We start from the raw sequence: 21563 nt of genomic DNA, 5'->3' as shown, positions 1-21563 counted from the left end.
TAAAAATGGGACTATGCGCATCCAAAGACGTTGAGGTGTCTGCCCCACCAAATCAGTCACAGATACGGAGAACGACCCAAACTCAGGGAGTCAGGATAGATCAAAACTCAAGAAATCCCGCAAAAGCTCAATCTGCTCGCAACGGTGCTGGTAAGACTCTAGGAGGAAATAACGGACCTACGGCGGAAACCAACGCGCTTACGCCTAAAGAGGCCGCAGCCAAAGCTGCCGAAGACAGACTACGCAAGATAGAGGAGGAAAGCTACAAGGGAAAATTGAGCCAGAAACTATATCAGGATAAAAAGAAGTCGGTCAATGCGCATTTGCGAGAGCAATCTGAGCAGAATCGCGAGAAAGCGATACCTGTTGTTTACGACTGATGCAAGTGATCGATCTGAGGATCACCGGTTATTCATTTAGTGCTCAAATTTGCGCTCTACATATCGCCATTATTTCGACAAAAAGTGGATCGTTACCTAATCATAGTAGTACACAACAATTGTGAAGATGTTCGACAGGTCCATTGGGGCCGTTCTTTGTAGTTCCAACACCCCAGTGCGCCCGTTTTGAAAACTGTCAGCTAATTCAGCTCTGATTTTGCAAAAGATCTCTAGTTATAGTTAGTAACCACGTTTCGGCACAAACTTCAATACATTCCACTTACCTTAGCTTCTGTGTGAAATCATCTCCGTCCTCGTCGTCATCCCAGCTTTCGTCCCATAGATGTTCCTGTCTTTGGTTTGCCACGGTATCTTCATCTTTCCAATCTTCGGCAGGTTAGTAAAACATTTTTTCAAATATTCGTTTGAGACTCCTCAAACAAGATCGAGGAGCACATGGATAAACTGAACATACCGTCTGCTGGAAAGTCTTCAAATTCGTCGTCTTCTTCCAATGTCTTGAAGGAGGGGGTGACCTCAGCCTGGCTTGGCACAGCTGACTCTGTTTCGGTTGGTTTTGCACTCATATTGTCGTAAATCTAAAAGTGTGGATAAGATTAGTGTGCATCTTGCCACTGCAAGAATCACGTAGGTATCCAAATCGGTAGTCGTCAAAGTGTCGTTTTGGCCCGCACACGCAAATCGAGGTTCATTCGTGAGGAGGCCATCTTAAGATGGTTTCTTTATCAAAGAGATCATGTAAAACCGTCGGTGGAAGGGAAAAGGTTTCTCGAAATTTTTGTATTCTTTTTGTGAGAAGTTTAGACATCAATTGCAAAAAATGTCTACAGAACTGACGGAGATATCATCAACTTGAATACTGTCTGGCCCTCACCTTCAGGCGGTAGATCAAAATGTTAAAAGTCTCAATCAAACAAGAATCTCCAAAAAACTTTAGAAAAAAAGAAAATGAAATTTTTTTTTGGTCATGCTAGGATCAATCGTTTGGAAACTTCCCGGTGGCCATTTTTCTCTTCCTATTGCGGAGTTTGAAGTTCACCGGCAGTCTGTTATCATGCCACAGAAAGATACCAGGGTCGGCTATACCATGGCTAAGTAAGATAGTGCATGCGAAGTTCACGTGAACTCCAGTTCCGCGGTGCAAACCATCGGTAAAGACCCTGTGGGGTTGCTCAATTATCAGGGTAAAATACCAATATCGCTGATATGCTTCGATAAAGCCGTCATGCACGATTTCTTAATTGGGAAGGTCTATCACGTGGCGGACTTCGATTGCCGCCTTGATAACGAAGAGGTTGGAAAGAAGAACTGACCAGAGACAAGGAGTTCAAAAAAATATAAGAATAAAGTAGATCTTGGCTGTATCATGGTTTACCGCCGTTAAAGTCAGTTCTGGTAACCAGCTGGATTGAGCTGCAAACCGTTAGACACTCTGAAAGCACGAACACATCTAGATCATGACTTCTATAGCACCCGCTAAGACCCAAGATGAAATCGCTGCTGAGGTTGACCAAGAATGGATCCCAGGCACGGTACATCTAGTAGATGTGACCAATTCTCTGAACGTCAAACACAATGGTGAATCTGATGTGGTTCTCATTCCTCAACCATCGGACGATCCAAATGATCCACTGAGATGGTCAAAGAAGAAGAAGTACTTTCAATTTGGAATCTTGTGGTTTTGGGCTTTCTTCACAGCTGTGGCTACAAACTGGTCGGGTCCAGCATGGACTGACTGGACGGTCACATTCAATACCACTTACACAAAGTTGAACGACACATCAGCCGTTGGGTGGTGTTTCCTGGGCATCGGGTGTTTGGTGCTCCAGCCATTGGCAATGAAATACGGCAGAAGAGGTGTGTATATTTTTGCTAGTTTATGCCAGTTGTTTGGAAATGTTGTTGGTGGAAAAGCATCAAGCTTAGCCAATATGTATGGTTGCAACATCATGACCTGTTTTGCAGGAGCACCTTGTGATTCTTTGGTTCAGATCTCGACCACAGATGTATTTTTTCAACACGAGAGAGCAAATATAATCTCTCTGTTCACATTTGCACTCTATTCAGGAAGTTATTTGGGTCCAATCTGCGCTGGTTACATAGTCGAGTCCCAAGGCTGGAGATGGTGCTTTTGGTGGTTGGTGATCTTCTTCGGCATTATTTTTGGAATTCAAGTTTTTTTCATGGAAGACTCTACCTTTGTTAGACATGAGACCAAAAAGCAGGAGGAAGCTATCATGACTCAGATCAGATCAAGGGATTCGGGAGTAATCATCAACACGGAGAAGGACATCAACGTTGCTGTTGAGGAGAAGTCAGAGTTTCTTCCTCAGAAAAGATCTTACAAACAAAAACTGACGGTCATTGAACGAGAGTACAATGACAAACGCCCATTATATATCATATTTCTGAGACCGCTTTTGGCTCTTAGATTGCCTGCATTTGTCTGGGGAGGTCTAGTTTATGGAGTTCAGGTCATGTGGCTTTCATTGATCGCTACTACTCAATCGGAGTTTTTTTCGTACGCACCATACAACTTCAGCTCTGCTGCTACTGGAGACACTTATTTTGCCTCATTGATTGGAACCTTCATTGGAACATTCTGGGGTGGAAGTCTATCAGATAAATTCGTTGCCTGGAAAGCAAGGCGAAATGGCGGTATTCTGGAACCAGAGTTCAGACTCTGGTTCATTCTCTTGCCTGCAGTGATAAACTCTGCCGGACTACTGATGTATGGACTGGGAATAAATGCTGGAGTACATTGGATCCTTCCTGGAGGATTTGGAATGGCATTTATGGGATTTGGAATTGGTTCTGCAGGTGCATTGACTATAACCTATGCTCTAGACTGCTATCCCGATATGCAGAGCGAGGGTTTGGTTCTGATGTTATTCCTCAGAAACATGATTGGCATGGGTTTCACGTTTGCCATACAGCCATGGCTTGACCGCGACGGAATGGCTACAACCACATGGTTGATGTTCATGCTCTCCATGGTCTTCAACTTCAGCTCTTTGATATTTGTTAGGTGGGGCAAGGACTTCAGAAAAGTGACGAAGCAATTTTATGTGAAATACTCCGACAAAGACATATTGTTTTGAAGGTGTAATCCCCATATTTTTTATTACTATATAGTCTAAGAGACGTAACTGTGCTTTTTATATGATGCAGGTGGACACGGACACTGCAGTAGATTCAATGTACGGGGACGACCAGTTCTGCGAGCAACTCTATTGTGTAACAAAGAATAAAAGAAGATATTTCAAGATCTCAAAATATGCAGTCGGAGTAAGTCAGTTCTAGCCCCCATAAAAAAATGTCCTACTCACTGAAATTAAATCAGAGAGAATGTGAATGGTTGAAGTCATCAGATGCTCTTTCTTGCACATGCAGGGGTGTGCTTTAATAGGGTGTTAAACCCGCTGAGCTCCCTGTGTAAATGGGAGGCTACGCTTATTGATAATCTCCACTAAGCAAGGCTCATTGATTCCTTTCTGCTTGTTCATTTAGCAACTGTCGATCTTTATCTTTGGACACATTTGAAGAACTGGAACAAAATACACAATACAGAAGGTGAATTGTGCTCTTTGCTGATTCTACGATCTATCAACTTTCACGAACTACTGATCTTGTCAACTACTGCACGCTTGTCTCTAGGCTCCACATGCAAGCAGACTTAACACAGTGACCAACGTGCTTTACAAACACGAAAATGAGCAACTTCCAGGATATTCAACCAGGTACAACGTATAGAAGTATACATGCTGCCTTTACCTCGCGATCCATAGCCGATGCGAGCAGCAAAGGACCTTCGTTGATCCAATCGACTTCCCCCATAATAACTAGTGCATTGAGCTCTGCCTTCCCATATTTGTTGATGATCGATAAACTACTGGCAGCAATCACGTGGACAAATGAAGATAGTTATCAGGGTTTTTTATTGATTGTTATCTACGGAGCGGCTGTTCGATACTGGGACAATCTAGGTAGTGCCATAGTGCCCGTCGCAGCAAGCATGGCATTCTGCTGTGTTTCGTGGACCATCACCACTGTATCAAATGAGTCTTCGGATCCACCAACACTTGAAGAGGTGGTTGCCTTGTTGTCGAATATTTGCACCAGATGCGAGATTTTACGGGAGCCACTGAAAGTTTTGGATTCTTTCACCTTGGTGGACTTTGGAAAGTTACTCCTAAGTAGTGTCTTGCTATGGCCGTTCTATGTTTTTGTCCTGCAGAGGATATACAACACGAAATGGTTTTCATTGATCTTTGGTATACTTGCATTGACCTATTACTCGCCCTGGGCCACCGCTTCCAGATGTCTGCTTTGGCGCAGCTCGTATGTCAGAACTGCTGCGAAAGCTGTTACGGGACTAGATGTCCTGCTTACTAGTCGTCATAGCAAGAATCCTATTGCCACTGACCACAAGGTCATATACACATCAAAAACAAATGATTCTGAGAAGCAGACGGTTGAGTTTCAGATATTCGAGAATCAAAGGAGATGGATAGGAATGGGCTGGTCGGGACATCTTCTGCCTAACGAGCGTGCCCCTTTCACGAACGAGAAGTTTGCAGCTTGCTCTGGCTTCGAAGGCTTTCATTTCCCTGAGATGCCAGAAGTCACAGGAAAGAGCTTCAAATGGGAGTGGTTGGACCCCAAATGGCAGATAGATGTCTCTTTCAATAAAGGTAATGATAAGGAAGGATGGATCTACTACGATAACTACTGGGACACTCCTGGGTTTGTTGATTCCATATCAAAATACACGAGATCGCGGAAATGGAGACGTCGGGCTACTTTGGTTATTGAGGCTAAGAAATGAAAAAGTATTACGGTGTCGTTTGCGAGGGAGTACTCTCCAAAAATATAAAATGTAGCTTCCATAGCCATGATCCTCCTGCATCACGGTGTGTACCTACAGACTTTCATCCTGAAAAAATTACATCGAAGCCCATCTTCAAGCGGCCGGTAAATAACAGCCAAACCACAGACACAGTGTTAACAGTCTTCTCAGCACTCGAAATATACTGGCCCAAGAGGGCGTTGAATCATATCATATTGGCCTCACAATATAAAGGACTTTCACCAACTGCATTGGATTGATTGTTAGTGTATTCTGATTGGCTGACCATCCACCCCCGACCTCCAAGTAACTGCACGACTACCAACAACGATCTGGGTATTGAGATTGAATTTTCAGTCCACGGGTTTGCCAAAAAAAACAGCACTTGTTTGAGCAATAATATCGTTCTTGACGCTTGCTTTGGGAAATTCCCTTTGATACCCGATATGTCGTCGGGCCAAAACATATCCATAGACAGGATACGTCTAGAGTCCATCGAACACAGGCGCCAGACATGCAATCAAGTGATAAAATCTAGGAAGAGAAAGCTCGGCGAGCTTTATTGCATCTCCAGATCGCCTTTGCTGCCCATTTCTGATGACCAGGTTTTACAGATGGAGGACAAGCTGATGGCTTTTTTGGAAAAGAATGAACTGGAGAATGGCCATGAGTTCGATATCGTGACGCTTACGGAAAAACAGAATGCCGCTATGGCTCAACAGCAGAAGGCTCAGGCGATTGTTTCTGGTCAAGCACAGAGAAATGAAGGAGCCCGTACGGATATTGAGCGACTTTCGAGTGAACCGTCTCTCACGGAGGGTGTTTTGAAAGACGACCAGCCCTTGGTGGAACCTCCTCAAAAGCTCACCAAATCCGACGACTTGTCTGTTTCTTTGCAAGCCATGGAGTCATCCAAGGAAGAAAGCGAAGCTGACAAACCCGACTCTCTCGTGATAACGGAAAGACATATAGAGAACTCACCCGATGAAGCACCCACACTCTCTTCACTTATACGGAAGCGTGCTGAAAAAGAGTCCTTCAAGAGGGCTGACCAAAAAACAAGCAGGGATCTGGATATCTCCCAGGTGGAAATGAACGATCTTCTTGTTTTGTTGATGCCTGAGAAACTGCCACACAAGGTGCTCGAGGCAACCTCTTTGACTGAGCTCTACTACCATTCACAAACTCTGCCCATTATCAACTTGATTTTGAGAACTCACAAGTCATTGTCTACCGATGCTTATGAAACTGCTCTGCTAGAGGGAAAACTTGCCGTTTTGTATTCCAGAATTGAAGAACTCAAGAGGCAGAAGAAGTGGTCATTAAGACAGCCCAAGAAATACTTTGATCCTTTTAAGAAAACGCAAACGTCTCACTGGGATCATCTGCTGTCGGAGATGAAATGGCTTTCCACTGATTTCAGAGAAGAAAGGAAGTACAAGATGGTGCAATGTTACTACATTTCACAGGCTGTCACTGACTACTGGAATTACGGAAAGGTAATGTGTGTGAAGCGGAAGCCAATTAAGCACCTCGAGCCCGAAGAGGAAGGTTCTCGTGAAGACAGTGGTGATGTTGATATGGAAAAACCTGAGGGTGTAGATGACAGAGTGGAGGAGGACGCACAGATCGAGGAAGATACCATCGATGTATCCTTGCTACTACAGAGACCCGATGCAAATAACGAGATTATACCAAAAGATCTTCCATCATACACTGAAGACGAGGTCAAGCAGCTGTTGACTGACGATTCCGCCACACTACCGTTCAAGTTGTATGCCAATATGGAGCAACTGAACGGAGTGAGTGCCTCAATTCTGGAGAAATTGCCTGTTTACGAACCATTAAAGGAGTCTTCTGTTTCGCCAGATACTTTCAGTGGTATGCCTATAGACCCTATATCGTCTTTGGTCTCACCGCTAGATCAAGATGAAGAGGAATGGTACAAGCTTCTTTTCAAGAAGACCGAGGAACATGAGAAGAACCACCCCGATTATCAGAAGGGATTGTTCGGAGTGGCTACTCACAGACGTTTCACGTTGTTACGTCCACCACCTCCTCCTTCTATTAAGAATCTTGAATTACGCATTCCAACGATATGGCTTCCTCAGGATGATAAGCTTCTCATTCGGTATGTGACGGAATACTCATTCAACTGGGGTGTTATATCTGCCCATCTATCGCCAAAGCCAACGAGAAACTACACTTCTAACATAGAGAGACGCACTCCATGGCAATGTTTTGAGAGGTACATACAGCTCAACGACAAGTTTCAGTTCACTGACATGCGTGGTGTGTATGCAGCAGCAGCCAAGGAATGGCTAGAAGCCGCACACAAAGCCCAAACAACCACCAAAAGGCGCATTTCTCCTTTGGGTGTTGGTCCGGAATCAATCCAGAGGGGTCATCGTCGTCTCAGGTGGGGTTCAATGTTCGATGCAATCAGAAAACTGATGAAGAAGAGGGAAAACGCTCCTAAGCCAAACACTCAGCCACGGCGTTCGACCAGCGACGAGAAAAGAATGGATACTCCAACTCCTGCTGCTCTTTCGCGGCTCAAATATGAGCGCGACAAGGCTATTCAAGAGGCCTATATGCATCAGACCAATGCGAACGGCGCTTTCCCAAGAGCCCGTGTCGCGGGTGCTGCTGTTGCTCCGGTTGCCAGAGCTGCCCAGCCAGGTGTTGCAGGTCAATCTGCTATACAAGGAGTTGCTGGTGCGAGACCAGCAACTCAAGATGGGGCCCAGAGGACTGCAGCTGTAGCCAGAGCTCCGAGTGCGGTAAGCGTGACACCTGCAAATGCGGCTGCGGCGGCTGCTAATATTGCTCAAAGGCGTTTGAATGGCCAAGGTGGCCCTCTTACAGGTCCTAATGGAATCCCGTACACAAACGAGCAGTTGCAGCAGTTGATGCAACTACAGAAACAGAGGCAATTGCTTCAAAAATCTGGAGCAACACCACCCCCAGGAGCTGGTACCTCTGCAGCCACCCATCCTATTGCCGGCGGAGTTGTGAAGGCTTCTCCTATCAAAACAGATGGCCGGGTTCTGAACTTTTCAGCTCAACAGGTGTCTGCTATAATCAATCAGATTCAATCGCAAAACCCGAATATGACCAAAGAGCAGGTGACAAAACTGGCTGCTGCCTATATCGCGTCGTTACAGCAACAAAGCCAGAATCGCAACGCAGCAAACCAAGCAAAGATTGCACAGGGCTCGGCATCTGGAGATGCGAAGAGTGATGGTACTCCTACCGGCTCGCCTTCTCCAGTTGATCCTTCTTCTCTCACTGCCCAACAGAGGTCGCAATTGGCTCTGGCAAGGTCACAGCTACAAAGAAGACAGATGATGCTTCAGCAACAGCAGCAATCTGCGCAGATTCCATCTGTAGCTTCGTCCCAAGTGGGGTCTCCTGTCAATGTTCATTCACCCATCCAGTTGAAGAACACAGCTGATGGCACCAATTCGTCCACACAATCATCTCGCTCACCTGTAAATGGAAGCACGGGAACTCGAACCAGGAGTGCAGGGAACCACGAGAAGTGAAATCTAGGTTGCTTCAACTTAAACGATGTTGGCTGATGTTCATGTAATTTAAATTATGCAAGGTTTCTACGAAACGATATTACTTCAGTTGTAGTACATATACATTTTGCAGTGGTATCATAGTATTCCCGTGAATTCTTCATTCACGACCCCATTATCCGTCCGTCGCCATTTTCTATTCTCTTCTGTATCGTTTGCTGAAACTTTTGAGAATACAAATGCTCTTCTTCTGCGATAAGATCACTCTCACCAGATTCAATACTTGGCTCCTCAGCACCCGATCCAAGAGACGGATAAAACAATGCTTTCCAAGTATCCGTCTTGAAAATACTTTGTATATTCGAACGATATCCCTTGTCGAATACCCGGTCTCTTTCGCGCAACTCCACTATCACTCTGACATCTTCCAAAGTTGGATGAGCGACATTAACAAAATCGGGCTCCACTGTCCTGTTCATTTTGCGCTCTCGTGACCTTCTTCTGCGGTGTAGCACATCAATCGAAGTATCATTATCCATGAATAAGGATATTTGACCGAAAAACATGAATGTCATCATTAGCAGCCAGAAAATATCACCAATATAGCAGGCAATGATGTTTGGCTCAATGATCTTCATACCAGAGGCTGAAGTATAATCCCTGATCGAAGATGCAAAAACAGTAATTGTGATAAATCCAAACAAAAAAAATAGCCAAAAATAAAATACTGCGCCAAAAAAGCACAGAAGGTTGTTCTCCCCAATTACCACCCCTAGAAACATACACTTATGATCGAATCGAGGAACACAACGTCCAAGGCTTTTCACATGATGGCTTCTTCGGATCTTGAGAGTCTTACATTCGGAACACCAGAATGGAAACCCTTCCGAATTGCACAAAAACATATCGGGGATTCTCTCGAGTTTGCTTGTCGTAGGAAACGAGGCTTTGTCGTTAGCATATACAGTCTGTCCTCGCTGTATGTAGGGTCCTAAGTCGAACGGCTTCAATTGTTGGTTCAGCTTACCAGGACCTTTCAGAGCCGTTATTATCCATAATAACAAAGCTTCTCCCAACAGGAGGTTGAACTCAACGATAAATCCAATTGCACAAGCACGTCTGTTCTTCTTAACATACAGTTGATCATAACAGAAGACCTTTGAGTAGCCATAATCCAAATATCCCAACAGACCTAATAGCACAACCGGTACCGCAAAAGTTATGACTGGCTGCACCCTATTCCTTGCCATTTCAGTTCACTTGCTTTCGTAAGTGGCAAGAACTGAAGAAACTAAACTAAACCTAGCTATGTTTCACCTCATCAAGAATTATAGATTAATGTGGGGCGCCATATTGGCCGAGCACACTACCTTCAAGCTTATAAACTATCCAGCCTCCACTACATTCAAACCTATCTTCAGACCTGAGCATACTGAAACATCTGAACGATTTCAAAAATGAGCAAGAATGACATGTGCCCTGTTTGTAAGACAGACAGGTATCTGTCGCCGTCACTGAAATTTCTCATCAATCCTGAGTGTTACCATAAGATCTGTGATTCATGTGTCGATAGAATCTTCTCTCTGGGTCCCACAAAATGTCCATACGCTAATTGCAATAAGGTTCTGAGAAAGAACAAGTTCAAGACCCAGACTTTCGAAGACCTTGGAATCGAGCGGGAGACTGATTTGCGAAGGAAGGTGTTATCGGTGTACAACAAGAAGGAGGAGGACTTTCGGGGTGATCTAGAAGGCTACAACAAATATCTAGAGGAAATCGAGCAAATGGTTGACAATCTGATTAACGGTGTTGATGTTGAAGAAACGGAGAACAAATTGAAACAATATGAGGTGCTGAACAAACAGCAAATCAGCGCAAATAACACAAGAAAGGATCAAGAGTATGAGAACTTTATACGACTTCAGAATATGGAGAAACAGTTCAAGCTGGAGAAGCTGAGACTGGACAAACAGATGAAACAGGAAGAAGATAAAATGGTACAGTTGTCGCGGATGGAGATGATAGACGAACTGCAGAACTCCTCAGTGGAAGCCAACACAGCCATAGACAACATGAGGCAGTCCATACTAAAGAAGTCGTCTGCGCGTCGCAAACAACGTGACGATCTGGAAAAGAAGTTCCTCCTGGAGAAACAAGCGATGATGAACGATCTGGCAGCCAAGGAGGCCAATGACGAAACCACGACGATACCATTCACGCCATTCAACGGCGACAGAGAGCTGGAACCAAGGTTCAACCTGCTGCCCACTTATTACGATCCGATCTACAACAAACTGGTCCAAGAAGACTCCATATTCAATGCAAGTGGATACAAGATCGAGAAGTTTTTCGCCAGGTCCATAAACGAAGCGTTTACTGGTCTGGACTGCATAATAGAAGAAGAGAAAGCGTTTTAATGATTATTTATGTTCCTTTCAACTGCGTAAGTCCAACCAAGATCCTTGTGAGCTCTTCAACGTCCTCTGTGGATATGTTGGTGAGTTTGTAGTTCTTCTTGAGCTGTGCGAAGTTGGTGAATCTGCTTAGGTTCGCTTGGTCAAAATGCACGACGGACCCTTTGACTCTCTGCTTGAGGTTATCAACGTAAGTGGCCACATTGTCAATTTGACTATCTGAAAGAACTTTGAGGGCGATTATGTTTGTTGAAGTAGACGATATTCCAAATTTGTTCAAGGATTCAACGATCTGGTAGAGTTAGTGATCTATATAAGCAACAGAATCTGGAGAGCATGCATAGAGCCAACTTACATTCTTCAACGGGGAAAGGTCGAATATTATTTCTGAGTGCAAAGTTTTCGATTTTGTTTGGCCAAGTAAATCGTCCAGTAAAGCTTTGTATAATGCTGAATATACCTGCTCCTGCGAGGCTATGTTATCGCAATTGACAAACGCATAATCGTAATCTCTGTTTCCCTTTAGCAGCTCCGACTTTATCTCTGCATTATTCTGGACGCCTTCAAACAGAATAATCAGCACTTTATTACTAAATTGGGGACATGAAAATATTTCGTAATCGGCCATTGTTACCGGTGTAGCAGCACAGTATTATTGATCAGGCCCACAAAACGGCTTCAAATGGCATAAATTGAATATTTTCCAAATTTCCAATTTCCTCATCGGTCTCCTTCCCTATTGAAACGATGGGCCGTGGCATCAGGATCCACACATTCGCAAGTTCAGCACACTATCAAGTCAATAGGTATTCTTCATCATTGGGAAGAATTACACAAAACTGCCATGTCGGTTACTTTGATTAGCTTGCAGAGACAATGTAAGTGATATCTTGTTTGTGTTGAGTGTTATGGCTCGTTCTTATTCGAAGTGAAGATCCACTGTCCATGCCTTCGTTTAAATGATACTAACCAGATCAACAGACCTGCTGACGCAGTTTACCTCTGTCGGTTCCAGGACGAAGTACCTGGTTTTGGACGAGAGAGCCAATGAACTCATTGACATTTTGTTCAAGAGAGAGGAGCTTTTGGACTACTTTTTCAGCGTACAAACAATCGATTCCAAGAGCAGAAACAAGGAGCAGGCTCAGGAAGCGTTCTATCTCCTCGACCCATCTACTTATAGCATCAATTGTTTGCTTGCTGACTTTACCATTAAGCCCAGTCGGTATTCCAGAGTTTTTTTATATTTTTTCCCGGGGCTTACAGATGCACACAAGGATAGGTTGAGTCGCAGTAGCTCACTCCAGAGAAGCATAGGCAAGCTAGAGGTGCTCAAACTCGGTATGTTTCCGGTGGGAAACAATGTCTTTACTACCAAGTTTTACGATTCATTGCAGTCGTATTACAACAGGTCCTGTGTTGAACTGGTGCAATCGCAAATCAACCAGGCTGTGGAGAGTCTGCTAAACCTGATTGTGGTCTCTGAGGAGTATCCTGTGATACGATACTATAGACCCGACGATAACAAATCGAGAACATCACCTCTCCCGAATCTGATAGCGCAGCAATTGAAACAGAAACTGGAAGATTATATCCGCGAGCACGAGGAGTATCGTACAGACAGCAGACCCAGGCCGGTGTTGCTTATCACTGACAGAACCATGGATCTCTACACACCGATCTTCCATTCATTCAACTACGAGGCTCTGGTGTTTGACACTGTTGAGTTTCCGGAAAACAAGGAGGGCAAGTATATCAACGAGTTCACCTACAATGCTGTCCTGATGAACGGTGAGAAAGAGCGCAAACGTACTAGGCTGAACGATACCGATAAGTACTGGACTCAGCTCAGAAAACTGCATTTCATTGAAGCAGGAAAAGTTATTCAGCAAACAATACACACACTGAGAGCTGAAGATAACAGGATGAAAAATTCCCGCTATGTGGCGGATTTGCATCATACCCTGGCGACCAAGGACGAGCATATGGAAGACAAACGTTTGATCTATGCTCACGACCAACTGGAGAACAGACTGTTGCAGATATTCCAGGATAGACAGTTAATGGACTTGGCTTTGTTTGAACAGTGTTGTGCTGCCAATGGTATTGAAGAGGATGGGACACACAACAAACATCTCACCAACTCATTGCTCGATCTACTTGTGAAGAAGGAGATAAGCCGTAAAGATAAAATTCGGATCATCACCTCCTACGCAATTTACCGAGGCGGGATTATCGAAGCAGACCTCAAGAAACTTTGTACTTTTGCCGGGTTTGAAGATTATTTTGATGTCTATCGGGTTCTCTACAAGAACTTTGGGCTGATGGGATTTCCACTTCTAAAGGCGGACCTGAGACAGAAGAAGATCAACAAGTCGCCCACTTACTACATTCAATCGTATGAAGAGATGGGCGACCGTGCAACCAGATTCAGACCTGCTGTTGAAGTGATCCTTCAATCCATAATCCAGGGAAACCTTTCTGAGAGCATGTATCCATACATAGATGGTGTCGCTCCTAGTACCGAGTCTACAAAAGTTAAGGGTCCACTTGTGCATAGTTCGCGTAATGCGGAATGGTCAACTTCGCAAAAGGGAAGGGAAAAGATTTTCCTATTTGTTGCTGGGGGCCTCACACACGCAGAAATCGAGTCTGCCTACTCCTTCAGTGAAAAATATAGAAAGGACATCTTCTTGGGAGGTGATGAGATTCACACACCCGAAGGGTTCTTGAACCAGGTGCTACATTTATCCAATGACAGGGCCGACCTGAGAATGCCATTTGATATAAAGCAAGAGAATATACCTGCTCCCAAGCATCTGACGGTTCAGCCTACAGCTGTACAGTCGAAACCAGTTGCTCAGGCCGTACCAAATGGACCCTCACCGAAGAGTTCCATCTCAAGCTCGACCTCAGAAATTGTGTCTTCAGCCTCGACCGAGAAGAAATCTCTAAGGAAAAAGCTTTTCGGTAGGAAAAAATAAATAATTCCGAGCTTGTTGGATTCAGCAATATTAGACTAGAATATTCATTACCGTATCGTCGTAGCTTACTGAAAGTGTCGTTCTCCAGCCGCATCTAATTAAGCCCTTTCGGGTAAAACGTAAACATGAGGTGATCAGTAGGTGAAAAAGATGGAATTGCAAGGAGCTCGCGCGATCAGAATGGAATTATCTGACAAAAATTAAATACTTCGGGCAAATCCTCTCAGGCTGATATCTGTATTTGCATAACCATGGATAATTACACAAGAATGGGCAACACCCTGTCTCAGAAAACTCAGAACCCAATCAGCTCAAAGATCTTCTCAAACCAAAGGTGAGTCAGTATCCGGAACACGAACCTGCAATAGTTTATTAACCCGTTTGAAGTACAAATCTATCTTCCCCTACAGACAAGTTTATGTCGCCCATAACTAAGCGTTTGGCGGAACACAGAGCTCATTTGATGAAGTCTAGCTACAAACCAACAAGGCTGCAGTTTGACCAGAGTGAATGAAGGCAGTGAGCCCCACTAGAATACACCATGAACGGACACCAACGTCTGGGGAATACAGTTCTCAAATTAAATACCAATTAGGCCTACTGCTGAAATAAAAGTGATGTTGTTTTTGATTCTATGGACAAGTAGTTTGATAGGGTTATCCGAGGACTTTCACTCATTGAGGTGGTGCATACAAGGTCACCGGCCACTTGAGAATTCACGTGCATCTGAAACAGTGTTCAGCAACAAAGCCTCATTGTCAAGAATGATCTTGTTAGGAGAACGAGACAGGATAGTAGCAATCTCCTTGGCTGTGTCCAATCTCTTCAGCTCAACATAGTCTTTAGACTTCTTGATGGCCTCACCAATCAGCTGGGCAGACTTGGCCTCACCCTGCGCCTTTACAACCATACTTTGCTTCTCTTGTCTAGCTTTGTCGACCACAAAGGCGGCTCTTTGAGCATCCTGCTGGGCAATCTGCTTAGATTCAACAGCAGTGGAGAACTCTGGAGAGAAGGTCATGGCAGTCAACGAAACATCATCAAGCAAAATGTTGAACTTAGAAGCCCTCTTGACAAGGTTCTCTCTCACCAGTCTGGAGACTTTTTCTCTTTGGGTAATCAACTGAGATGCGTTGAACTGAGCAATCACAGACTTCAAGACTTCGTTAACAATGGAAGGCAGCACTCTCTCGTCGTAGTCCTGACCCAAAGTGCGGAAAATGGTTGGCAACGCTGCAATTTCAGGCTTATACAGCACTCTGCAAGTGATGTTCACCATTTGCAAATCCTTAGTTCCAGTCAACGAGGCAACATTTCTTGGCTTGGCTCTGACATCGTAGATAATAGCACGCTCCAACCAAGGGAAAACAAGGTGTGTACCCTCGTTGAAAATCTGAGGCTTCACACCGCCAACTCTGGAGTAAACAATGGCACGTTGACCACCATCGACGTTGTATAACGAGTTGTTCAGCAGTACAGCACCCGCACCGAGGAGAATCAACCCACCAGCCCCGGCAAAAATTCCCAGAGGCGAGCCTCCAGCGGCTCCCTTAGAGGATTGACTAGCACGCCTTTGCAGGTCTCTCACCATTTTATCCCAATTCTGATTGTTCATTTTGCGGTATATTGATTGAAACTTAGAAATAAGATTGTTTAAGAATGTGGGCATTTTGGAAGGCAAATGGCATGAGTTGAAGCTTCGAGAGGTGGGCATTGGGCGTACACGACTTTTCATCAGGGGAAGTCAATTCATACATGGTGCGGCTCAAAGGGAGAATGGTGTCGTAAATAATACTCTTGCTATATTTCATTATATAAACACTTCACTGGTGGAAACTTTTCTGGAAGACGACCTTATTGGTGGAGGAATCTTCTTCGGTTTGACAATCACCTTGACAGGAATACTTGGCACCGGAGTGACTGGCCGCCTGGCAGTACTTGTACTGCTAGATGTGGAATCATTGCTGATGTTAGCGGGAAGTCGCCTTTTTGGACCCTTGGACCTGGCTTTCGTCACATGGTTCAGTTTTTGAGGAGCGTCGGTTTTTGATATGACGCGTTGGGTGGGAGCGGCGGTGTTATGGATAATAGGAGGTGCCGCATTAGGGTCCATGAAGGGCAATCTCACCATATGTGGGAACGAAGCAGGAAACGTTGAAGCAGAGACTGGGGGTTTTCTTTCGGGAAGATCCGGTTGTGTTGTCTGTGACCTTCTTAAACCAGCGAGCGAATTCTTGAGAAGAGTTTCGTTATTTTTTTCGAAGTCGTTACGCTTCACAGGCTCGTAACTTCCAGTAGACTTCTTCATGATGCTGTTTGCTTTAGCCACGGCATCTGGCAACACCAGATCAGGTTTTTTTACCGGAACAGCAGGTCTCAGCTTTGAACGGAGGGCCTCGGGGACTTCTTCTGAAGCCTTCCTAATCGGAGAAGACCGGTTGAGGTTTTGTAAACGATTCAGTGCTTCTGGTTGTTGCGTCTCTTTTTTAAGGATTGGAGATGGTGATCTAAGTTTGGCTGCAGCTTTCAATGCTTCCGGGATTTCAGCACTGCTTTTTGTAAAAGCTTTGTGAGCAATAGCAGGTGATTTTGCCCTGATATCTATCTCGGGTTTCTTCGGAACAATTGGTCTTGCCTTCGCACTAGTTATAGAGCTTGCTGGGACGTGAGAAGTGTGGGAAACACTTGGCACTTCGCCTGGCTTCTCCCCAGGTTGTGCAAAAAACTTAGCAGTATAATCCAGACCACGAGCACGTTCCCCAACAGACTTGTCAGTGGTTCTCATTAGTGCAGGGGCCTTGGCCGCAGCCGTTGCAGACATGGCTGCAATAGAACTGGGCATGGGGATGTAGTTGGAGGAGCTCGAGACCTTAGCAGTCGAGGAAATATCTGGATCATCACTTGTTCTCATCAGAGCCGGTGCCTTTGCCGCAGCTGTAGCTGAAATAGCTGCAATTGAGTTAGGCAATGGAATGTAAGTTGAATTCAGAGTTCTGGTGGGAAGAGATGGTTTGTGAGGAGTGAAAGACGATGTCGACTGACTTGACTCCTTTGATGATGGTGTTGTTATCGGGGTGTTTCTCTTAGGAATTTCCTTCTCTGGGTGGTGAATTGGAGTGTACGATTTGTTGAACCTGATGTCTGTTCGCTTTGGTTCATTCAACACATCCTCCAGCTTGACAGGCTGAGGGCCATTCGACCCCGATTTTGAGGAGACAACAGGATCTTTGACGGTTTTCTCAAATCTTTGAACTGGCTGCTCAAAAGCCTCGCGATTGTTTTCATCTCCATCTTCTCTGGCTCTCAGATTGATCAACTGTATATCTGATTTGGGTGCAGTGTTTGTGTGTGAAATATTCAACTTCGCTAAATGAACGGACTTCGCAGGTACAAATGGCACCTTCTTCAATCCTTGGTCTCCTAATTTCTTCTTCTTGAGTGCAATATCCTGCTCTAGCTTCTGCCGACGCAACGTATCCTCTCGCACTCTATCAATGTCCAGCTCTTTCACCCTGGAAAGAAAGTCGTCTATTTGCGGATTAGCAGCGGACATAGCAAATCAGTGAAAAAGTATTTCAGAAATATTCGCTGGCTGTGAAATTAATCTGCTTGACCAATCCCAGGATCTCACCAAGTAAATAGATAGGAAATGTGGTTCTATCAGTCTCTCAGATCGCTAAGGAAGAATGTGACATGTTACTGGCGACGATCAAGAGCGCATCTCACATTGCCTATTTCGGAATGTGTGCTTGCATTCTACTAATAGCCTGAATTTGTTTTAACTGTACACTACAGGATACTACCAAAAAACGTATATGGTTAAAAGTAACTATATTTGAAATCCTAATCCAGATCAACCTTTAACCTAAGTGAAATCCAAATGATAACCAAGTGACAGCCTACCAGCCAACCAAACGTCACTCCCAAGACCTTCCTCACCACCGCCAAACCCATAACCGCACTGAATGATATAAAAATAACTATAAAATAATAAGACCCATAGCCAAAAACCGCTCACAAAGAGCCGAAGAATTTCACCAACAACAGATAAACTGACTCCCAATGCAAGCTCTGCCAAATATCAGAACCCCACATGAATAGCCTCAATGAAACACTATCACAGACATCGACGCTTCAGTCCAACGAGCATATCGTGTTCACCTCCAGAATATACTTGCCTTCCTTGAATTTCATGTCTTTTTCATTGCTCTTGAGATACTTCCAGCCAACAACACTATGGCACTGGTGGCAGAGGATATCACACACTGTATATGCTCCCGTAGTCATTTGTCTAAACTCCTTCTTTCCGTTGATGACATTTACGCTAGAATAAACAATTAGTATGATGCAACACAAAGAGAGGCAGTTCCCCAAAAAATTACTCACACATTATGAACCAAGAAAGCATCGCCAGTCTTGCCGCGATATTGGTCACTCAAGACCATTCCAGAAACTGTCAGATGAGTCAAACAGTACTGACATGCGTAGGTAACTGCAGTTTCAGGCTTGCTGAACCGACCATGAGACCTATAGGAGTGAGAACTCTCCAGGAGGGGAGCAGTGTGGACATCCACATTTTCGAGATTGACAGAATACCGGAGGCCCATGAGACTAAGGATATATTGAACCCCCCAGACGGAGCAAGTACACTCAAAAAAAAGTCCACCAAAAGACTCAACTGAATGCTTTCAGTTCCTTATTATAGATTGGCTAAAACTCTTCAAGAATCTCTCAAGGAATCCTCAAAAGAATGTCTCGTTCCATAAAGAAACGGAGTAAGGGGTGGTGGTCTTCTATCTCAGCCTATATAAATTAGATAACGATGGGGCTTCCCCAAACGGGAGAGCTGTTTGGGACACTAACTTGCCTCTGATTACTTCTTTTTTAGATGTCAAGTATTGATCTTTGCATTTCAACAGACGCCAGGGGATCTCTAATCCCGGAAACGGAAATGGATTATATTAAGATTGCAAAGGTAGGTTTTTGGTCCTTGTTAAGATCATTAGTTGGGGTTACAAAATACCACCGCCTAGCGCCGTTTACTAACCCATTCGCAACTTGCAGGTGTCCAACATCACTCTCCACAGACGGGCTCAGTCCGTGGATGGAACTCTCCATCTGACGACCCATCATCTGATTTTTACGCTGCCATCAAGCTCAGCTGCGTCTAAGGGCTCCAGGGAGTTCTGGTTGTGCTACCCCATGATAGAGAAGGTAGAGTTCAAGCTAGGCTCGTCCTTGTTGTATCTGGAAGGCGCGGTAAACGCGAGTGGTGCTAGCCAAGTGAATCCTTCTGCAATCGGTGATGCTAGTCCCCAGGGCTCATTTTCTCCTCCTTTAGAGGGTGGTATTGCTTCTGCTATAAGCAATTTCACCGCCTCCCATATCATGTCACAGTCGTTTGTTTCGACGTCGCCTACACCCTCGTCTTCTCACGCAGAATACAATGCGACAAATAAGGTTCTTTGCAAAGGAGCTTGTCTGAGAATACGCTGCAGGGATTTCACATTTCTGGCGTTTGACTTCCAGAATCCAAAAGTCTGTAACGAGGTGTTCGAAAGCATCATGAGACTGACCTGTCTTGACTCGATAGAAAAGGTATATGCCTTCATTTACAAGCCTGTGCGGATAGAACAGGCTTATAATGGCTGGAAGGACTATGATTTGGAAACCGAGTTCAAAAGGCAGGGATTGAGGATCCAGATCGAAGACATGGAACATGGGGAAGGTGATTTAGAACAAGTTGACGAGGATGATAGCATGGGCAGCACAAGATGGAGAATATCTACTGTCAATCAGAACTATCGACTTTGTAAGTCGTACCCCTCACTTTTGGTGACCCCAGCATCGATATCGGACTCTGTGTTAAGTCATGCTGCCAGGTTCAGGTCCAAGAACAGAATACCTGCTTTGTCATATTATTACAAATACAACGGTTGTTCTATTGTGAGATGCTCACAACCTTTGGTGGGAATTAAGCAAGCACGATCCTTCCAAGATGAAAGGCTACTTTCCGAGGTCTTCCGAACCAATGATGGTCATTTAAAGCAAAACCTCATAGTGGATGCAAGACCATTGGCCAACGCAATGGCTCAAACTGCCCTTGGAGCAGGCACTGAGATAATGGATAACTACCAGAATTGCAAGAAGATCTTTCTCAACATAGACAATATCCATGTGATGCGCGAGAGTCTTGGAAAGGTTGTGGAAGGCTTGAAAAATGGTGACATCACCACTGCCCCAGTCAATCGAGAATTGCTAGTGAAGAGTGGATGGTTAAAACACATATCGAATATGCTTTCTGGTGTGGATGTGCTAGTGAAACTAATTCACTTGAATGCGAGTCATCTGCTGATTCACTGTTCTGACGGATGGGACAGGACATCGCAGATCTGTTCTCTGGTGCAATTGTGCATAGACCCATACTATAGAACGATAGACGGATTTTGTGTTCTTGTGGAGAAAGATTGGCTCTCTTTTGGACATCGGTTCAACGAGAGATCAGGTCATTTGCAGAGTGAAACTAAGTTTGTCAATAACTCAGATTTTTCATCCTCGAATCAGGCCCAACAGGCGATCAAATCAGTTTCAAACCACTTCAAACACAAAAAGCATGTCAAATACACTTCTCCTGTGTTTCACCAGTTCTTGGATTGTATATACCAGATTATGAGACAGCATCCAAAGGCATTTGAGTTCAACGAGAGGTTCCTGAGAAGACTCATCTACCACCTATACTCCTGTCAATACGGAACGTTTTTGTACGATTCCGAAGCAGAGAGAAAGCTTGCAAAAGTCGAGGAAAGAACAACTTCGGTATGGAACTATTTCAAGGCAAGACGTCCTGAGTTCACCAACACAGCGTATGAGCAGTTTGAAGAGGTCATATACCCTAACTTCAAGGATGTGAGATGGTGGTTTCAGCTGTTTGGAAGACCTGATGAAGAGATGAACGACTATTTGATACACACCCCTGCAGAGCTTTCCAGAAAAAAAGAGTCTTCCACAGCAGATTCAAAGCTCGTCGTTCCGGCTGCTGTGGAATCACCAAGCTCTTCAACCGTGTCATTGGACGCTACAAAGCTACCGCTCAGTCTAAGGGATACTGACGATCCTCTCAGCGAAGACGGAGATGAAGAAGAGCACAATCCCGGTTCAGATCCTCTAGGTGCTTCTCTAGATGTTTCTGCTTACATAGCTGATTCCAGAAGCATGTTTCATACAAGGACCAAAGAGCTCTTGCACAGTTTGACTAAGGAAGACAATGAGATAGAGATGTCTGAGACGGGGTTGGAAACACCAATGAAAGGAATTAGTCTGAATAGTGGCTCGGTGCAATAGGAAATAGATTATGTAATATTAGGAACTGAAAAATATGATTATGAGTG

General features: G+C 44.5%; 13 protein-coding genes across 13 annotated transcripts; 7 read left to right on the top strand and 6 right to left on the bottom strand.

The window, feature by feature from the left end:
* Positions 1-5: 5 nt before the first annotated feature.
* KUCA_T00000493001 (uncharacterized protein) lies at positions 6-380 on the top strand (the record flags this gene model as incomplete). The annotated part of the gene is made up of 1 exon (XM_022605037.1): positions 6-380. One exon carries the CDS (start codon positions 6-8, stop codon positions 378-380), a length of 375 nt encoding a protein of 124 aa, XP_022456545.1.
* A 280-nt stretch (positions 381-660) lies between these two features.
* On the bottom strand, positions 661-967 carry KUCA_T00000492001 (uncharacterized protein; the record flags this gene model as incomplete). Its single annotated transcript, XM_022605036.1, has 2 exons — positions 661-767; positions 856-967. 2 exons carry the CDS (start codon positions 965-967, stop codon positions 661-663), a joined length of 219 nt encoding a protein of 72 aa, XP_022456544.1.
* Positions 968-1858: 891 nt separating this feature from the next.
* Positions 1859-3502, top strand: KUCA_T00000491001 (uncharacterized protein; the record flags this gene model as incomplete). Its single annotated transcript, XM_022605035.1, has 1 exon — positions 1859-3502. One exon carries the CDS (start codon positions 1859-1861, stop codon positions 3500-3502), a length of 1644 nt encoding a protein of 547 aa, XP_022456543.1.
* A 611-nt stretch (positions 3503-4113) lies between these two features.
* Positions 4114-5229, top strand: KUCA_T00000490001 (uncharacterized protein; the record flags this gene model as incomplete). The annotated part of the gene is made up of 1 exon (XM_022605034.1): positions 4114-5229. One exon carries the CDS (start codon positions 4114-4116, stop codon positions 5227-5229), a length of 1116 nt encoding a protein of 371 aa, XP_022456542.1.
* Positions 5230-5696: 467 nt separating this feature from the next.
* KUCA_T00000489001 (uncharacterized protein) lies at positions 5697-8798 on the top strand (the record flags this gene model as incomplete). The annotated part of the gene is made up of 1 exon (XM_022605033.1): positions 5697-8798. One exon carries the CDS (start codon positions 5697-5699, stop codon positions 8796-8798), a length of 3102 nt encoding a protein of 1033 aa, XP_022456541.1.
* A 143-nt stretch (positions 8799-8941) lies between these two features.
* On the bottom strand, positions 8942-10027 carry KUCA_T00000488001 (uncharacterized protein; the record flags this gene model as incomplete). Its single annotated transcript, XM_022605032.1, has 1 exon — positions 8942-10027. The coding sequence occupies one exon, from the start codon at positions 10025-10027 to the stop codon at positions 8942-8944; it is 1086 nt and encodes a 361-aa protein (XP_022456540.1).
* Positions 10028-10234: 207 nt separating this feature from the next.
* On the top strand, positions 10235-11194 carry KUCA_T00000487001 (uncharacterized protein; the record flags this gene model as incomplete). The annotated part of the gene is made up of 1 exon (XM_022605031.1): positions 10235-11194. The coding sequence occupies one exon, from the start codon at positions 10235-10237 to the stop codon at positions 11192-11194; it is 960 nt and encodes a 319-aa protein (XP_022456539.1).
* A 7-nt stretch (positions 11195-11201) lies between these two features.
* On the bottom strand, positions 11202-11819 carry KUCA_T00000486001 (uncharacterized protein; the record flags this gene model as incomplete). The annotated part of the gene is made up of 2 exons (XM_022605029.1): positions 11202-11483; positions 11547-11819. 2 exons carry the CDS (start codon positions 11817-11819, stop codon positions 11202-11204), a joined length of 555 nt encoding a protein of 184 aa, XP_022456538.1.
* Positions 11820-12035: 216 nt separating this feature from the next.
* Positions 12036-14175, top strand: KUCA_T00000485001 (uncharacterized protein; the record flags this gene model as incomplete). Its single annotated transcript, XM_022605028.1, has 2 exons — positions 12036-12069; positions 12173-14175. The coding sequence occupies 2 exons, from the start codon at positions 12036-12038 to the stop codon at positions 14173-14175; spliced, it is 2037 nt and encodes a 678-aa protein (XP_022456537.1).
* Positions 14176-14872: 697 nt separating this feature from the next.
* On the bottom strand, positions 14873-15790 carry KUCA_T00000483001 (uncharacterized protein; the record flags this gene model as incomplete). The annotated part of the gene is made up of 1 exon (XM_022605027.1): positions 14873-15790. The coding sequence occupies one exon, from the start codon at positions 15788-15790 to the stop codon at positions 14873-14875; it is 918 nt and encodes a 305-aa protein (XP_022456536.1).
* Positions 15791-15985: 195 nt separating this feature from the next.
* KUCA_T00000482001 (uncharacterized protein) lies at positions 15986-17728 on the bottom strand (the record flags this gene model as incomplete). Its single annotated transcript, XM_022605026.1, has 1 exon — positions 15986-17728. One exon carries the CDS (start codon positions 17726-17728, stop codon positions 15986-15988), a length of 1743 nt encoding a protein of 580 aa, XP_022456535.1.
* Positions 17729-18309: 581 nt separating this feature from the next.
* KUCA_T00000481001 (uncharacterized protein) lies at positions 18310-18782 on the bottom strand (the record flags this gene model as incomplete). Its single annotated transcript, XM_022605025.1, has 2 exons — positions 18310-18499; positions 18562-18782. 2 exons carry the CDS (start codon positions 18780-18782, stop codon positions 18310-18312), a joined length of 411 nt encoding a protein of 136 aa, XP_022456534.1.
* A 344-nt stretch (positions 18783-19126) lies between these two features.
* Positions 19127-21516, top strand: KUCA_T00000480001 (uncharacterized protein; the record flags this gene model as incomplete). The annotated part of the gene is made up of 2 exons (XM_022605024.1): positions 19127-19150; positions 19240-21516. The coding sequence occupies 2 exons, from the start codon at positions 19127-19129 to the stop codon at positions 21514-21516; spliced, it is 2301 nt and encodes a 766-aa protein (XP_022456533.1).
* Between the last annotated feature and the right edge of the window lie 47 nt (positions 21517-21563).

This window comes from Kuraishia capsulata, genomic scaffold (genome assembly GCF_000576695.1).
Source record: "Kuraishia capsulata CBS 1993 genomic scaffold, Kuraishia_capsulata_scaffold_1, whole genome shotgun sequence".
Taxonomy (NCBI): domain Eukaryota; kingdom Fungi; phylum Ascomycota; class Pichiomycetes; order Pichiales; family Pichiaceae; genus Kuraishia; species Kuraishia capsulata.
This window is presented reverse-complemented; position numbering and strand designations above follow the sequence as displayed.